Source organism: Leptodactylus fuscus, chromosome 5 (genome assembly GCF_031893055.1).
Source record: "Leptodactylus fuscus isolate aLepFus1 chromosome 5, aLepFus1.hap2, whole genome shotgun sequence".
In the NCBI taxonomy this organism is placed as follows: Eukaryota; Metazoa; Chordata; class Amphibia; order Anura; family Leptodactylidae; genus Leptodactylus; species Leptodactylus fuscus.
Genome location: NC_134269.1, coordinates 190214710 through 190230439, shown reverse-complemented (window position 1 = coordinate 190230439; position 15730 = coordinate 190214710). Strand labels below are relative to the sequence as shown.

Sequence of the window (15730 nt, the reverse complement as noted above, 5' to 3'; positions counted from 1 at the left end):
TTTCATTCCTAAACCTACTACGCAAGAGAAAGGGGTGTATGACCCCAAAACTCCCAAGTGGTGTATGTTTTTGGTTTGTTTGGACTTCCAACGAATATATCGTGGATTGGTTTGCAGTTACAGGATGAGCCTGTGCCTTTCTTGTGGATCCTGCTTCTACTGGTCTGTGAACGGATTTGGATTTTTTGGTCTTTCCCGATCATCATCATCATAGAAGTTCTTGTTGTTCTCACCAGGTCTCCAAATGTAAAGGATAAATTCACACTGTACTACACTACACCCTAACCCCGCAGGTGTTTTCCCTTCTCACCAACTTATCCCCTATCCAAAGGGATGGAGGATAAGTTGCATATCAGTGAGGACGCCAGTGGTCAGAGAAAATGGGGGTGTTTTGCTCCTCATTCTGTTAGGAGTGTTGGTCAAACAAGTGCTTATTCCATTCATTTCAATGAGATAACCGAACGTTGTACTTCATCTCCAGTGGTTCTATTGAAATTAACAGAGGGGGCATATTTGTCTGACCAGCAAAGCAAAGCACCCCCATCTTCGGAAAACTCCTACCGATCTGTGACTCTGGATAGAGGATAAATTGCTGAGATGGTAAAACCCCTATAAGGCTGGGGCCCCACGGGACGTAAACGCTGTGATTTGCCAGCAGCGGAGATGCTGCTGGAAAAATCGCAGCGTTTTACAGTGCAAGCAAAGGGGATGGGATTCATGTCAATCCCATGCCCACTTTGCAGAAAAAAACACGTTGAGGCTTTGCAAATCACAGAATGTCAATTATATCTACGGAAACGCTGGCGGCTTTCCTGTAGATATAATGTTAAGAGAAAGTCCGCAGAGGAAAACTCTGTGAACTTTCGCTTAAAAGCGCTGCGGAAAGAACTGCAATACGTTCACGCAGCGGTTCTTTCCGCAGCGCTTTAGCGCTCCGATTACGGCCCGTGGGGTCTTAGCCTAAGGAAGCATAATTTTGTTTTAATTTATTCATCAACATATTCCATGAGCCATAATTTGTTTCCTGTTGATGTTCCACGAATGACATGTCAATTTCATTCTGCACATTGTTTCAAATTTATAAAGTTTTCAAAATTTTTAACTTTTGAATTCTGAAAAATCAATGTTAAAATTAATTTAAAATTAAAAATATTATATTGTCCTTTGTACACCTGAAGAAGAAACCAGCTTTCAGTTTCGAAACGCGTTGTGTGTGAGGCTTTAATAAACGAATGAAACAAGAACTACAGTTGGTAAGCGCGGATCCTTTTATCCATTTGATACTTCTGTGGAAGTTGGTTGGATACATCCTTTTCTGTATAGTACCATGTATACGTGCTTTCACGGTTAAGATCTGCCAGCTACTAGCCATTTTTGTCCATGAAGTGATATCTGAGTGCTGTGATCATTTCACAGCGCTTAAAGGTGATTATATATTGAGCAATACTTTGTGGAATCGCTTTAAAAGGGTAATGCACAAGGTGCCGCGCGGTTCTCTCTTGTGTTCTCTTGTCACCTCTCTAGGGATCACTTGTAGCGTCCAGTGTTCCTTCGGGGTCCTATTCATTTGTATTCTAGCCGGTGTCCATGATGTCACCCAGAGGTTGGAAAAGGCCAGAAGAGGACTATAAATAACTATGAGGAAGTCCATGAGAGGTGGAAGTGTTTATTATCTATATCCATCTTCCTTGCACCTCCACTTATTATACTCTGAGATCTGAGAAGATTTATGGTTTGTGAACCCAACATTTTTTTGAAAATTAATAACAAATTCACTTTATTATTGACTGGTTCGCTCATCTCTATTGAGCAGTAGTGCTGGGCGAACCTCACAAAATTTGTTTTGCAAACTTTTTCGAGGTCCAACAGAATTGGAAATGCTGTTATTATACTCTAAGGTTACTTCTGATCCCAGTATAAGGCTGAGGTTCCATGGAGTTTTTTGTTCAGGAATTTGGTCAGGAATCCACCTCAAAATCAGAATCCAAAAAAAGACTCCCAATAGAGTTCTATTGGGAGGCTTTTTTTGGAGGCTGGGTTTCCTGACCATATTTCGGTATACAGATTGTTATGAAACATGAATTATGACACCCATGACTTTGTCACATTTCCCCTTTGTCTTCTATAGAGTTTTGACCTGGCATGTGGTCTACAAGTCACACATGATGGCTTGGTTTTTGTACACTGACCTATAAATTAGTTTGTCTACAAACGCCATAATGAATTACCTGCATCCTAAACTGTGTGACAGAATTAACAAAGACAGGAGCTGTACTCAACCAGATGAACTAACACATTAAGCCGAACTTCTAACTACAATAATGAATGATAAAAACCATAATGGTGTTCAAGGAAACTGTGGTAGTTGCTGGTACTTGTCGGCAGATCAAACCATCCTCTCTACTGATGGTCTATCTGAGCCTTCACAGACTGTTTACCACATGTGCATGCTCTCAACCATTGCAACCAAACGTCTGTTAAAGTTTAGGACACCAGGACAGCCTAGGTCTCTCAGTCTAATACTTCACCCTGTCTAAACTCCTGTCAGCTGGGAAAAATATCTTTGAATGCATTGTAGCAGTTGTAAAGGCATGTCAGTGATCTCTCACCAAGAGGTACACTACCCAAAAGGAGCCCCTAAAAGACTTTTAATAGGGCAGTGGTGGAAGCACTTTTACACCTTCTTGTGGTAAGACCGACAGTACGGTCTAATCAGACCATAACTGTAATCATTTACATATCTGACATAACTGCAGGACAAGTTTTGCAGCAATCCGACATTTCTATCTGGGGCGGTATTTGTTTTTTTCAATAAGTGTGTGTACTGTGTGTTTATGTTATGTGTGTACAGCAGGGTTAAGTATAATTAAAGCGTGTGCATACCCTGTACATGCTTCAAACCCGTATGCGCATATATAATGTGTGTACTGTAGGGCTGTGTGTGCAAAGTGTGTTTGTAATGTAGGGCTGTGTGTACATAATGTAGATACAAGCAATAAACACTCAATATTTCTATACAACAAACAGAATTTATAGATAGCATATGATAGACATATTTGCTAAAATGTTCAATGTCACTGAGCCCGTAGATGGTGTATAATTAGAAGGACAGCCTTAAGAACACTTATAGGGTGTCTGTTAGAGAATTTTACTGTTACTTCTTCTCCTTCTGCTTTCAGCGATGGCGTCTGCTGGTCTAAGAAGGGAGCTAGAGTGTTCCATCTGTCTAAACCTTTATACAGATCCTGTAACCCTGAGATGTGGACACAACTTCTGCTGGGACTGTATTGTTCAGGTCCTAAATTCGCAAGACGGGTTCAGAGATTATTCCTGTCCTGAATGTAGAGCAGAGTTTCAAGAGCGTCCTGTACTGCAGAGGAACATAACGCTATGTAATGTAGCAGAGCATATCCTGTCTACTGAGCCAAAAGAGATCACCGGGATCTGCTGCACTTACTGGATTCAGTCTCCTGTACCTGCTATTAAATCCTGTCTACACTGTGAAGCTTCTCTATGTGATAACCAACTGAGAGTCCATAGCAAGGGACCAGGACACATCCTCACTGATCCCAGCACTAACCTGGAGAAAGGGAAATGTTCTGTACATAAGGACTTTTTAAAGTACTATTGTACTAAGGAAGCTATTTGTATCTGTTTGACCTGTAGTTTGGCTGGAGAACATTAGGGGCACCGGGTGGAGACACTAGATGAAGCCTCTGAGAAGAAGAAGAAAAAACTGAGAAATGTTCTCCAGAAACTGATCACAAAGAGAAAGAAGATCGAGAAACGAGTCCAAAGTTTGGAGGAGCATATAAGAAGAGCTCAACAAAAACCATCTAGAGAAGCTAAGAGAGTTACTGCCCTGTTTATAGACATCATGAGACGGTTAGACGACCTGGAGAAGAGGGTCCTCAGTGAGAACTCCAGGCAGGAGGAGCAACAGTCATTGTCTGATGTGAAAGAAGCAAAATGTTCATTCTTCAGACTGAGTTGCCTCACGATTCGGCCTGAAGGAACTCCCTCCCTTCCATTCATTGGGTCTAATCTGGAGCAGAGTGCGCGGCTGGAAGTCACGGCTACCCGGTTCTTGGATTGGAAACTGAGGCAGTCTCCGCCTCAGGTTCCGATCCAAAAACCCCCTGTGAACTTGCCCTTAGGAGGTGTTATTACCGTGAAGGGAGTTACTTAGACTACACAATGTTTAGGTAGGTTTTACAGTATCATTCACTTGAATGCAGTAGGTTTCTCAGCAGAACATTGCCCAAAGCATCACACTGTCTCTAGTGTCTTTATTAGATCTCAAAGTACATCTTGGTGGATCTTCTTCTCCAATAAGCAATGCACATGCCCTTGGTCACCTACATAATTAGAAAAAATGTGATTTGTCAAAACAGTCCTCCTTCCATATTTATTCCATGATCCAGTTCTGATACTCCCAGACACATTGTAAGCACTTTGGTGGACAGAGTTCAGCATTAGAGATCAGGGTCGGACTGGGATGTCTAGGGCCCACCAGTGGAATTGTTTCTAGGGGCCCACCGCCAGGACCCTGCAGATCAGCGGTACCGAGACAGGGCGGTTAAAGGTAATAACATGTTGGGAGCCATGCTACTCACGCACTATACCATGCGCACTACATATACCTACTGCTACAGCCTGTATGGCAAGTGAACAGCATGGCTCCTAGAAATGTTACCATTACCCGTAGCTGAAGTGTCCTGGAAAAGCTGATCTGCAGAGGTCCTGGCTGTTGTATCATCGCAGATGTAATATTGATGGCCTATCCTAAGGACAGACCATCAATATTAGAAAGATGGATAAATCCTTTAAAGTGGTTGTCCAGGAATTGGAGCAACTCATGTGGTGGGAGGGAGGTGTAAAATAAAAAACAAATAAATAAAAAAAGAATACTCATCTGTCCTTGGCGCTCCGTTGTCTGCCGCCAGTGTCCATTCAGTCTCGTACTGGCACTACTTGCTGGGAGTCCTGCACCTCATGTGATCGCTGAGACCAATTAGGTACAGGAACTCCAGAAATGAGGCCATGAGACCAAACACAGGTGGGGACAACGGGGTGCTGGGGACAGGTGAGAAGGCTCTTTTTAAAAAATATATATTTTTTTTTTTACACCTCCCTGGCGGCCACCACAGTGATCACTCCAGTTTATAGACAACCTGTTTTAAGGGGTTGTCTGGGCCAAATATTTTATGGCCACTTCACTGGTCCCCCATAATGTATGGGATACAGTGATGGGGCCATTATACTGTGTGGGAGCAGTGATGGGGCTAACATTGTGCGGAAGGGGGATGTTAAAACGTGTGGGGCATATTAAAGGGGTTTCCAGGGTTAAACTTTTTTTATGGCCTATACTCTGGATAGGCCATAAATACCTCAAACCTCACATTGCAGAAACACAACGTCTGCGGCTACTACAGAAAAAACCAGCAAAGTGAATGAAATATAATCAAATTTACCTCATCCACACACTGCAGGAAAAAAGATGTGGAACAGCCACAAACTCTAAAATGTGAGCGCTTCTAAAAACATGGCCGGTTACTTTCAGCTGCGCAATTGGGAGAAAGTGCAGGGAAAAAAACACTGTGGAAAAAATACATTGAGATTCGCTGCTATTTTTTTCCACAGCTATTTTTTTAGCCGCGTCTCACTGTTGGGCCTCATCCTTATTATCTCAATAGACTGAGCATTATACTATAAGGCTGAGTTCACACAGAGTTTTCTGGTCAGGAATTTGGTTCTATTGGGTTAGAGTTCTATTGGGAGGCTTTTTTGGAGGATGATTTTGAGGTGGATTCCTGACCAAATAACTCCGTGTGAACTCAGCCTTAGGGCTCGTTCACATCTGCGCCCAGTCTCCGTTCTGCAGGTTTCCATTTCCTGCACAAAACAGAGGCAGGAGATGGAAACCTGCAGGACTCCTTCATTTGAATGGGTGAGAAAGATGTCCGGCTGTGAGCGTCGGTGAGCGTTTTATGCTCTCCGCCATTAAACCGATTTTTTAAAATCGGACACAGAGTCGAACACGCAGTACTCTGTGTCCGATTTAAAAAAAAAACGGTTTTGCGGCGGAGAGCATAAAACGCTCACCACCGCACCCGGTCTGACAGCTTTCTGTCTTCTACATGCAGAAGACGGAAAGCTGAGAACGGACTGCCGAACACTAGTGTGAACCTAGCGTCAGCCTAAAGCCCCATGTAGCAAGACAAAGCAAAAAGCGCTGCGGGAAAAACCCCGGTGGCAACACATCAGTTTTTCCTGCAGCGCTTATTGCAGAAACTCCGCAGAGGTTTCCTCTGAGGACTTTGTTTCCTTTAGGGTAAGTTCACGCAGGGATTTTTGGTCAGGATTTTGAGGCCGTATCTGCCTCAAAATCCTGACCAAAAAGATGGCTCCCATTGAAATCAATGGGAGCCGGTCAGTTCTTTTTTTTCCGGGAGCCGGTTTGTTCCAACTCCCAGAAAAAGAAGCGAGGTGCTCATTCTTCAGGTCGTTTCGCCTCGCGATTCAGCCTGAAGACACTCCCTCCTCCCATCTAGGCCCATTTATTGGGCCTAATCTGGAGCAGAGTGCGTGACTGGATGCCGGTGCATCCAGTCGCGGCTACCCGATTTTTGGTCCGGAACCTGAGGCGGCCTCCGCCTCAGGTTCCGGACCAAAAAACCCCGTGTGAACTTAGCCTTATACCTATAGGGAAACTGCAGGTGTTTCTGTAGATATAAGCGACATGCTGCAATTTCCAAAACCGCAACAGTTTTGGAAATTGCAGTGTGTCCGCCGTGTGTGTTTTTCTGCAATGTGTGGATGGGATTGCACTCACTGCGTTCAGTAATGCATTCGGGAGTCCGCATGGGGACCCTCCCAAACAGACTACCAAACGCATTAGCAAGCGGTGTGCAGTGAAAGCACACATAGACTATAATGGGGTCCATGTGCTTTCCGTGCGGTGTCTGCATACAACATGCGGACAGAAAAGTACTTTACAATCTACTTTCCTGTCCACATGACTCAGGCGGACACCGCGTGGAAAGCACACGGACCCCATTATAGTCTATGCGGTCCGCGTACTTTCACTGCACACCGCTTGCTAATGCGTTTGGTAATCCGTTCGGGGGGGAGGGGGTTCCCATGCAGACTCCCCAAACAGATCACCGAACGCAGATGTGAACCAGGCCTTAAACATATACCATATATACTCACACATATACAATACAATATACACATACAATACTATAGCACATATACATTTATATACATTCATATACCATATAAGTCATATATATACTTGTATGAATACTATATACACACACACACACACACACACATATATACATACACATTATTATAGCATACAGTATATACTCACACATACCTGTATACAAACATACAGTACTCACACAGTATACAAGACACATACTTTACACAAATGTACATATATACATATTAAACATACAGATTTTACAGAGTTTACTCACCTATTCCAGCAGCAGTCGGCTCCCTGTCCTCCCCACACGCTGCGATGTAAGAGGACTCAGTGTGAGGAGGAGGGGGAGGGGAAGGAAGTGCGTGCGGGCAGCAGGGGGAGACCTCACAGGAGAGAAGCAAAGCAGCTGCAGGTAAGGGAAGGGAGAGGCCGTTAGCTGATGCTGAAGAAAGACACGTTGTCCTCCGATGTGTACTTCTTCAGCATCAGCTAATGGGGGCCCCTGTGTGTGGAGGCAGATGCATTGGCCAGGTGCCCGGTTGGGGCCCCTGGCCATCCCGATCGGGCCCCGACCAATGCATCTGCATTGGTAAAAATCAAAACTTTAAGTCAGGGCTCGGGGGCCCACCGGGGGATTCCCCGGTACACCGGTGGGCCAGTCTGAGCCTGTTAGAGATGAGCGAGTACTGTTGGGATCAGCCGATCCCAACAGCACGCTCCATAGAAATGAATGGATGCACCTGGTACTTCCGCTTTGACGGCGGCCAGCCGCTTCACCCCCCGCGTGCTGGCTACGTCCATTGATTTCTATGCGAGCGTGCTGTTCGGATCGGCTGATCCGAACAGTACTCGCTCATCTCTATTCAGCATCAACACTGTGACCTTCATGTGGTTACCATACACAATGCCCTTTAGGTTCTGACACCTTTTCTGAGGGATCAGACCACATGGCTTAGCCTCCACTCTCCACCTGCAAGACCAATATCCTTGGTTGACAAGTTGTCTTTGGTTGGAGCACAAACTATTGCTTGCTCATTTTCCTGCTTTCAGCACCTCATCTTGAAGAATGGACTAATCACTTGCTGCCTAATGTATTCAGCCTCCAACCAAATTTCCAATATTATCTATTTCATTGGGGCCAGAAAGTTATGGCTACAGAATAGATTACACGTTCATCTTATTCTGTGGGTTATATAAAATATATATAATTTTTTTATGTTATGATTTTTGCAGAACTTTTTTTTAAATAATGCTTTGCCTTGGTGCATATGAGTGCCTTTATTGTTTAACCTTTGATGCAGCTGAATAAGGGCTTCTTTTTTTGAAGCATGGGTTATAGTTTCCATTGGCACATTTCCTGAACGCTGCGGCGGTTTATGGCACAACATGCTAAGTGGTTATTTATAGGAAGTATTAACAGTTTGCAACATTTCATGTAATTCTATATGAAAACTTCATCAAATTCATGTTACGTGTGGTGTCATAAGTAAAATGTGCCAGATTTTTGACCAAGCGGGGCTGGGGTTCCATGGGTGCAATGGTGTGGGAGGGGCCCGCAAGGCAAAGGGGGGGGCCGTGGCCGCGCTGCAGGTGGGTCGCGCAGTGGGTGAGGGGGCTGCGGACGAAGTCGCAGGTAATGCTAATATATATATATATATATATATATATATATATATATATATATATATGTTCTGATTATTGTAACTTTATAATGAAACATGCATTGACTATTTTTTTTTAAACTATAAAAACTCCGACCTACTTGCTGTTTACAGAGTCTTAGACACAGACTTCCTGTTGTGTCAAAACTTCACTTCCTGTAGGTTCAGTATGTAAGAAATTACTGTATGATATATTCATAAGTGGGTCCATATAATAGGGGGCACGTAGGCGTGTCTTACCTTTTGCCAATGGCGGTGAGAGGAACACCCGCCCACCTTTTGGTTTGGGTTTTTATGCCCATGGATTGGTTTTGTTTGTTGTTTTGGCTTTCTTTCTCTGTTTTGCAGGAATTCGTTGTCACAGCTTGACGAGAGTCCATGCCAGGGTATATGCATAATATAAAGCACCTACGTGCCCCACTGTCCCACAGCGGGGCATCCGGGAGGAAGAGGAAGTTGAAGAGGATGGGCATGGACATGTTTAGAGTTTTGGTTTGCTTATTTGTAAATTAAGCTGTGGCCTATCCCACATATTCCAGAAGATGGTGTTTATGGTATTCCTTTCAAGAGGTTTCAATAGTTAGCTAGTTCACACGGGGCAAGTTGGCAGCGGATTTTGACACAGAATCCGCCTCAAAATCTGCTGCCAAAATGGCTCCCTCTGACTTCAATGGGAGATGCTCTCTTCTTTTTTCCGCTAATCAGTAGCGAGCTGTCCTATCTCGCGGTGTGAGGCTCCGGCCCATTCATTCGGGCCTAATCCATTGCGGAATGCCGCGTCGGGATGCCAGTGCACTGCACCGACATCCCATCACGGCTAGCCACGATGGAATGTGTATACGCGGAGTTCATTTAACTCAGTGGGAACTAGCTCTAATGCAGTCACGAAAGTTTTGTTAAAGGTCAAATGGGTCCAAGAAGTTTATTAGAACAATAGTTTTCTGGTGTAGTTCTTGACTGGAGTAGATGTGAAATCAGGTGTGAATGGTCAGTGAATGTAGCTATTACTCGTGATTGTACACTATCGAACGTGTGCACTAGTGTTATCTGCTCACAGTCACTATTATGACTTGTGTACTGCCAGTGCTCGCTGCTAGTGAACCTTCTAGAAGATGAACGTCCAAACACAGTCGCAGGTTATATATTTAGGTTGCTGAATTCAGGTGCCATATTATATTTATACTGTCTATACTATTATAAAGCTCATCACACAGTCTGCCATTGCCAAATCCTGTATGTTCCATAATTTAAGGTCAAGGCCCCACATTTTAGAAATCTATAGGGTGCATGCACATGATCAGGATGGCATGCAACTTTTTTGCACGGATTTCAGTGTAGAAGATCCATATCGTATTGATTTGCTTTAAAGTCAACAAGAAACTCTATTTCTCATTTGGACGAAGAAAATCATTTTCTGCACCAAAATGTACTTGGAGGAACATCCAAAGCAAAATGAAATAGAGTGAATTTTTCATGAGTGTACATGTGGATTTTGGTGCAGGCTATAATGACCTAAGAATGATCTAAAGGCTACGGACAATTTATAGAGAAGTTTTGATTTAGCCAAAATGCTTGACATTAAATGAAAAAATAAATTGCTGCAATGGGTCATAATTCCCAGCAAATCCCAAAGATGCTCAATTAGATTGAGATCTAGAGGATTTTGATGCCGAGGATTGTGATGCTTGATCCCATTGTCATGTTCCTTAATTATTCCTGTAAAGTTTGATAGGGGTATTTTCTTTCTGACACAGGCCTCTACTTTTATGGGCACTGGTGCCATGAAGGGTGTTATTTGGTCTGTGCATTGTTTACATAACTGGTACATTTCATAGTAATACCTACATAATACCAGGAACCAATATGTGGCCTTGACAGCATGTAGCAGCAATCCCAGTGTCAGACACTAGGAGGCAGTCAAGGTCTGGTGTACCCAGTCCCTGACTTTGCAACGGAGGAATAACAGAGTACACTAACAATTGTGGCACCCAGCAATATTCCCATTTGTGGGTGGGTCAGCATGAATATTCTAACCTGTATGTGGCCACACAGTTCCATATACAAAAAATCTGGGTTATCATGCCGCAACCCAGATGGAGGAAACCGAAAGATGGGAGTTGTAGTGGTGGATGATGTGCCACCTGCTAGTCCAAGCACACTCAACCAAACACTACCCCGCTCCTGGGCCAGACCCCATTGAGGGGGGTCCTGCAGCACTACCAGATGGTGTTAGTAGTAATCTTCCTTAGGGTGCTACCAGTTGGAGAGGGGGCCTCTCCTCTCTGAGCCAATGCAATGAACCCTAGTGTTATGGCAGGCATGACTCAGGAAGCCAGAGGTTGCAGTTCAACAGTAAACTGTTTTATTATAACAACTAGAACAGGTACAAACGGCAGCTTCCAAATGGGAGTCATAGTACCACAATGTCCAGTCCCCCAGCCTTAGCTATAGGAGGTTGCCCAGGGATGTTACAGTTTCTATGGCAAAGTTTCTAGGACAGACCTTGTGATATTTGTTTTCTGAATACTCATCAAGTTTTTTCACCCCCGTGAAGTTATTCATCGGGAGTTAAACATATATGAAAGTTTCCTTGTGGATAATTTAATTGTTAAATTATATATATATATATATATATATATATATATATATATATATATATATATATATATGTGTATTAGAACACCAATAGATTTAAGGTATTTTAAAGAGTTTATCCAACCGGGATTAAATAATAAAATAGTAAAAGTATATCAAAAAGTATTAACGAGCTAAAGTATATTAACATGCTACAGTATACAGGATCCAGGAACAAGATTGTACACAAACAGTGATAGAAAGAAACAGTCTCAAAATCAGAATATAAATGGAGTACACAGTAGTCCGGTGATCGGAGAATTTCTAAACTTACAATATTCATTGTCCGATGTAGACAATTCAATATAGAAGCCAAAATACAGAAGTCTGAGAAGGTTAAGAATATTTTTGTTTTTGTCCATCTTTTCTGGTTCTTTGTAACTAGACGAAACTGTAGTAAAAACATCTGATCACACAATGTCACTGTTGTTGCTATGCACATCAGCTCACGAGAAAATGGTGAAACCCTCGTTTAGCCTTTTTGGTTTCATGGAAAAAAAAATTATGTAATTCACATCTATTTTGGAAAATGGATTGTACATGTTCTCTGGTTGACATCACGATCCTGTACTCTAGACATGTACAATGATAGAGCCTCTTTAAGGGCTGGAGGGAGCCTTACACCAGTTCTACATTGATTAACTTGGTGCTAATTTTTGAGCCATCAGTTTCCTATTCCTGTTTTATCTTTTATTTGACAAAGGTTGTTCCTGATATGGTAACCTTTCACATAAGCCAGGGGGTAGAGCCTCTCAGAAGACTACTCAATACTTCTGTGCTGCACATAGAACTTGGTGAAAGTGACAGCCTACAATGTAAAGCATTTGCTGGGACACTCAGTGTCATTGACCCTGCAGATACAACCAGAAAGACAAGTTCAGCTGCTGTTTTTTTTTTTGTTTTTTTTTTCTTTTAAAGCAGATCTCCCCACGGGGTGTTTGTTGAAGAATTTTACTTTTATGTCTTCTCTGCTGTCAGTGATGGCGTCTGCTGGTCTAAGAAGGGAGCTGGAGTGTTCCATCTGTCTAAACCTTTATACAGATCCTGTAACCCTGAGATGTGGACACAACTTCTGCCGGGTCTGTATTGATCAGGTCCTGAATACACAGGACAAGTCTGGATTTTATTTCTGTCCTACATGCAAAACAAAGTTCCAGGAGTGGCCTGTACTACAGAGGAAGGTAACTCAGCCTAAACCAAAAAAGGTCACCGCGATCTGCTGCACTTACTGTATTGACTCTCCTGTACCTGCTGTTAAATCCTGCCTACACTGTGAAGCTTCTCTGTGTGAAAACCACCTGAGAGTCCACAATAAGGGACCAGAACACGTCCTCACTGATCCCAGCACTAACCTGGAGAAGAGAAAATGTTCTATCCATAAGAAGATCCTGGAAAGTTACTGCACTGAGGACTCTGCTTGTATCTGTGTGTGCTGTAGTTTGGATGGAGAACATAAAGAACATTGGGTGGAGATGCTGGATGAGGCCTCTGAGAACAAGAAGAAGAAACTGAGAAATGTTCTGCAGAAACTGATCACAAAAAGAAAGAAGACTGAGGAAAGAGCCTTGGGATGGGAGGAGCAGTGGAGAAAAGCTCAAGAAAAAGCATCTGGAGAAGCCAAAAAAGTAACTTCGCTTTTTACAGACATCAAGAGACGGATGGACCACCTGGAGAAGAGGGTCCTCAATGAGATCTCCAGGCAAGAAGAGAAGGTGGCACTGTCACTGTCTGATGTGATCCAGAAGCTGGAGATAAAGAAGGACGAGCTGTCCAGGAAGATGAGGCACATTGAGGAGCTGTGTAACCTGACTGATCCACTGACTGTCTTACAGGACCCAGACACAGGTGACTTGTGTGATCCTGAGGAGGGGGAAGGTGATGAGGACACAGGGGGACATGATAAGACACATGATGTAGATGTAGATGTCATTACAGGGATGTTACATGCAGGTTTCTCTTATATAATGACATATCTACATACCATTTTACCTGGAAAAACAGAAGAAAAGAGGTCACTACTCCCCAGAACCCAATCTCTACCCAGTCAAACACCAGATTTTGGGACTGGGGGTGTTAGGGGGAAGGTAACGGATGCAGGAGAGGGAGGGATCTATGGGCAGGGTCCTGCAGACATATTACTGGATGTAAACACGGCTGCTAATAATCTCCTTATATCAGACGATCTAAAAACTGCAACCTGGACAGAAATGACTCAAAAGCATTCAAATACAGCAGAGAGATTCCTGGATTCTCAAGTGATGAGCATCAGGAGATTTACCACAGGGCGACATTACTGGGATGTGGAGATCCATGGATCTGTGCAGTGTAGGGTGGGGATGTGTTATCCCAGTATAAACAGGAGGGGAGATCAGTCACACATTGGGTATAACAACAAGTCCTGGGCTTTATATGGAGGACAGCGGTTGTCGGTGTCACATGATAGTAAAGTGATCCAGTTACCTCACCAGATCTCCAGTAATAGATTCAGGATCTGTCTGGATTATGAGGCTGGGCAGTTGTCCTTTTATGAGCTGTGTGACCCCATCAGACACTTACACACCTTCTCTGCCACCTTCACCGAGCCCCTTCATGCCATAGTAGGTGTAAATGAAGGTTCTATACAAATTTTAGGGGATAACAGGGGATTGGAAAAACCATCATCATAGTAGAAATATTCTGAGATCGGTGACATCAGGGATAAGGCTTTATATGTTATTAAGCACAGAGTTCCTTTGTCTTAGTCCCATCTATCTTTGTGGCAATTTTATGGTGTAAACAACTTATTAATGTGTGTAGTATTATTTATACACAGTATGGGGGTATTATTTAGTCTCTGGTGTTGTCATTTAGTCACAATACACATGATGATGTTATTTATTTATGTTTAGTGGAATGATCCAATAAAGGCGTAGAAGTGTCAGGCCTGGTTCACATCTGCGTTCAATAATCCTTCCCCCCCCTCCCCCCGAACGGACTACCTAACACATTGACAAGCAGTGAGCTAATAAAAGCACACAGACCCATAGACTATAATAGGGTTTCCGCACGGTCTCCGCATGAGTCATACGGACATGAAAGTAGTTCATGAAGTACTTTTCTGTCCGCATGACTCGTGAGGACACCACGTGGAAAGCCCATTATAGTCTACGGGGTCCATGTGCTTATATTAGCTCACCGCTTGACAATGCATTTGGTAGTCCGTTCAGGGGAATCCCAATGCAGACTCCCCAAACGGATTACGTAGATGTAAAACAGGCCTTATCTAGTCATGGTGTGGTGGTGTCGCCAAGCTTGCGAGCTTCATGAATTTTCACAAGATCTGCCTGTCAGTTTTATTTTCGGACCGAACTTTACTAGTCCAAACCAAAAAAGTGTAGGCCCAGAGGAATTGTAAAATAATTCTCGTCGGCGCCATCATGATATCCAATATATGTTCCCTGTCCTATTCGGGCTGGCTTCTTTTGTTACATCACAGGCTCTGGGGGACCACTGAGGCCTGTGATTAGGACCTACATGTTCAGCAGTCGTGTAGGACACACTAACACTAACCCCCTGGGGACCATAAAGTTACAGAAGAGTCCAGAAAAGGAGCAAAGCTTCCCAGGAAACCTAGGAGAGGTGAGGGAAGGAGAGTATCAGTGTCTATTTTTTTTACTGCACCTCGCCCATGCTTCTTCTTATTATCTCTTCAGACACAAGAGTGTAATAGTGATTCGTGGGTAGCAAATCCTAAAAATCTCAAGTTCAGGCGAGCCCGAGAGTTTTAGAGAATTAGTAATGTACCCAGCACATTATGCACAGGTTTGGTCATCTTTAGTGGTATCCAGTCATGGGATGGTAGTGTTAGACAATGAACGGTTGTGTTATCCAGTCTTGGGTTGTTAGTGTTGTCTAATGTCTAGTGTTGGTTTTATCCATTCATGGGATGGTGGTGTTATTTAGTCATTTTATTGGGGCTGAAGACTAGGTAGCGATGGTTTGTGTAACTGTCATGTGGCATATACATATATCCATATATACACTCTTCATCCATAACTACCTAACATTGTGTAGCTAATCCTCCTGGCTCCTGGAGGCAGATCTAGGACAGACTCCTATGTATTGTGATATACTGTATTGTATGCAATCATCTAAAATACTTAAGAAAATCCATTGCAAAAGTTATTTTAAGTAAAAATACATAAAATTAAATTTAAAAAATTTGTGTCCATAACCT

General features: G+C 43.2%; 1 protein-coding gene across 1 annotated transcript; it reads left to right on the top strand.

Moving 5' to 3' along the window:
• The first annotated feature begins 12305 nt into the window (after nt 1–12305).
• LOC142203814 (E3 ubiquitin/ISG15 ligase TRIM25-like) lies at nt 12306–14226 on the top strand. The gene has a single exon (XM_075274877.1). It carries the CDS (start codon nt 12474–12476, stop codon nt 14178–14180), a length of 1707 nt encoding a protein of 568 aa, XP_075130978.1. The 5' UTR covers nt 12306–12473; the 3' UTR covers nt 14181–14226.
• Nucleotides 14227–15730: the final 1504 nt, after the last annotated feature.

Excerpts from the sequence above, each read along its gene's own strand:
- LOC142203814 (XM_075274877.1), top strand. The coding sequence starts at position 12,474 with ATGTCTTCTCTGCTGTCAGTGATGGCGTCTGCTGGTCTAAGAAGGGAG.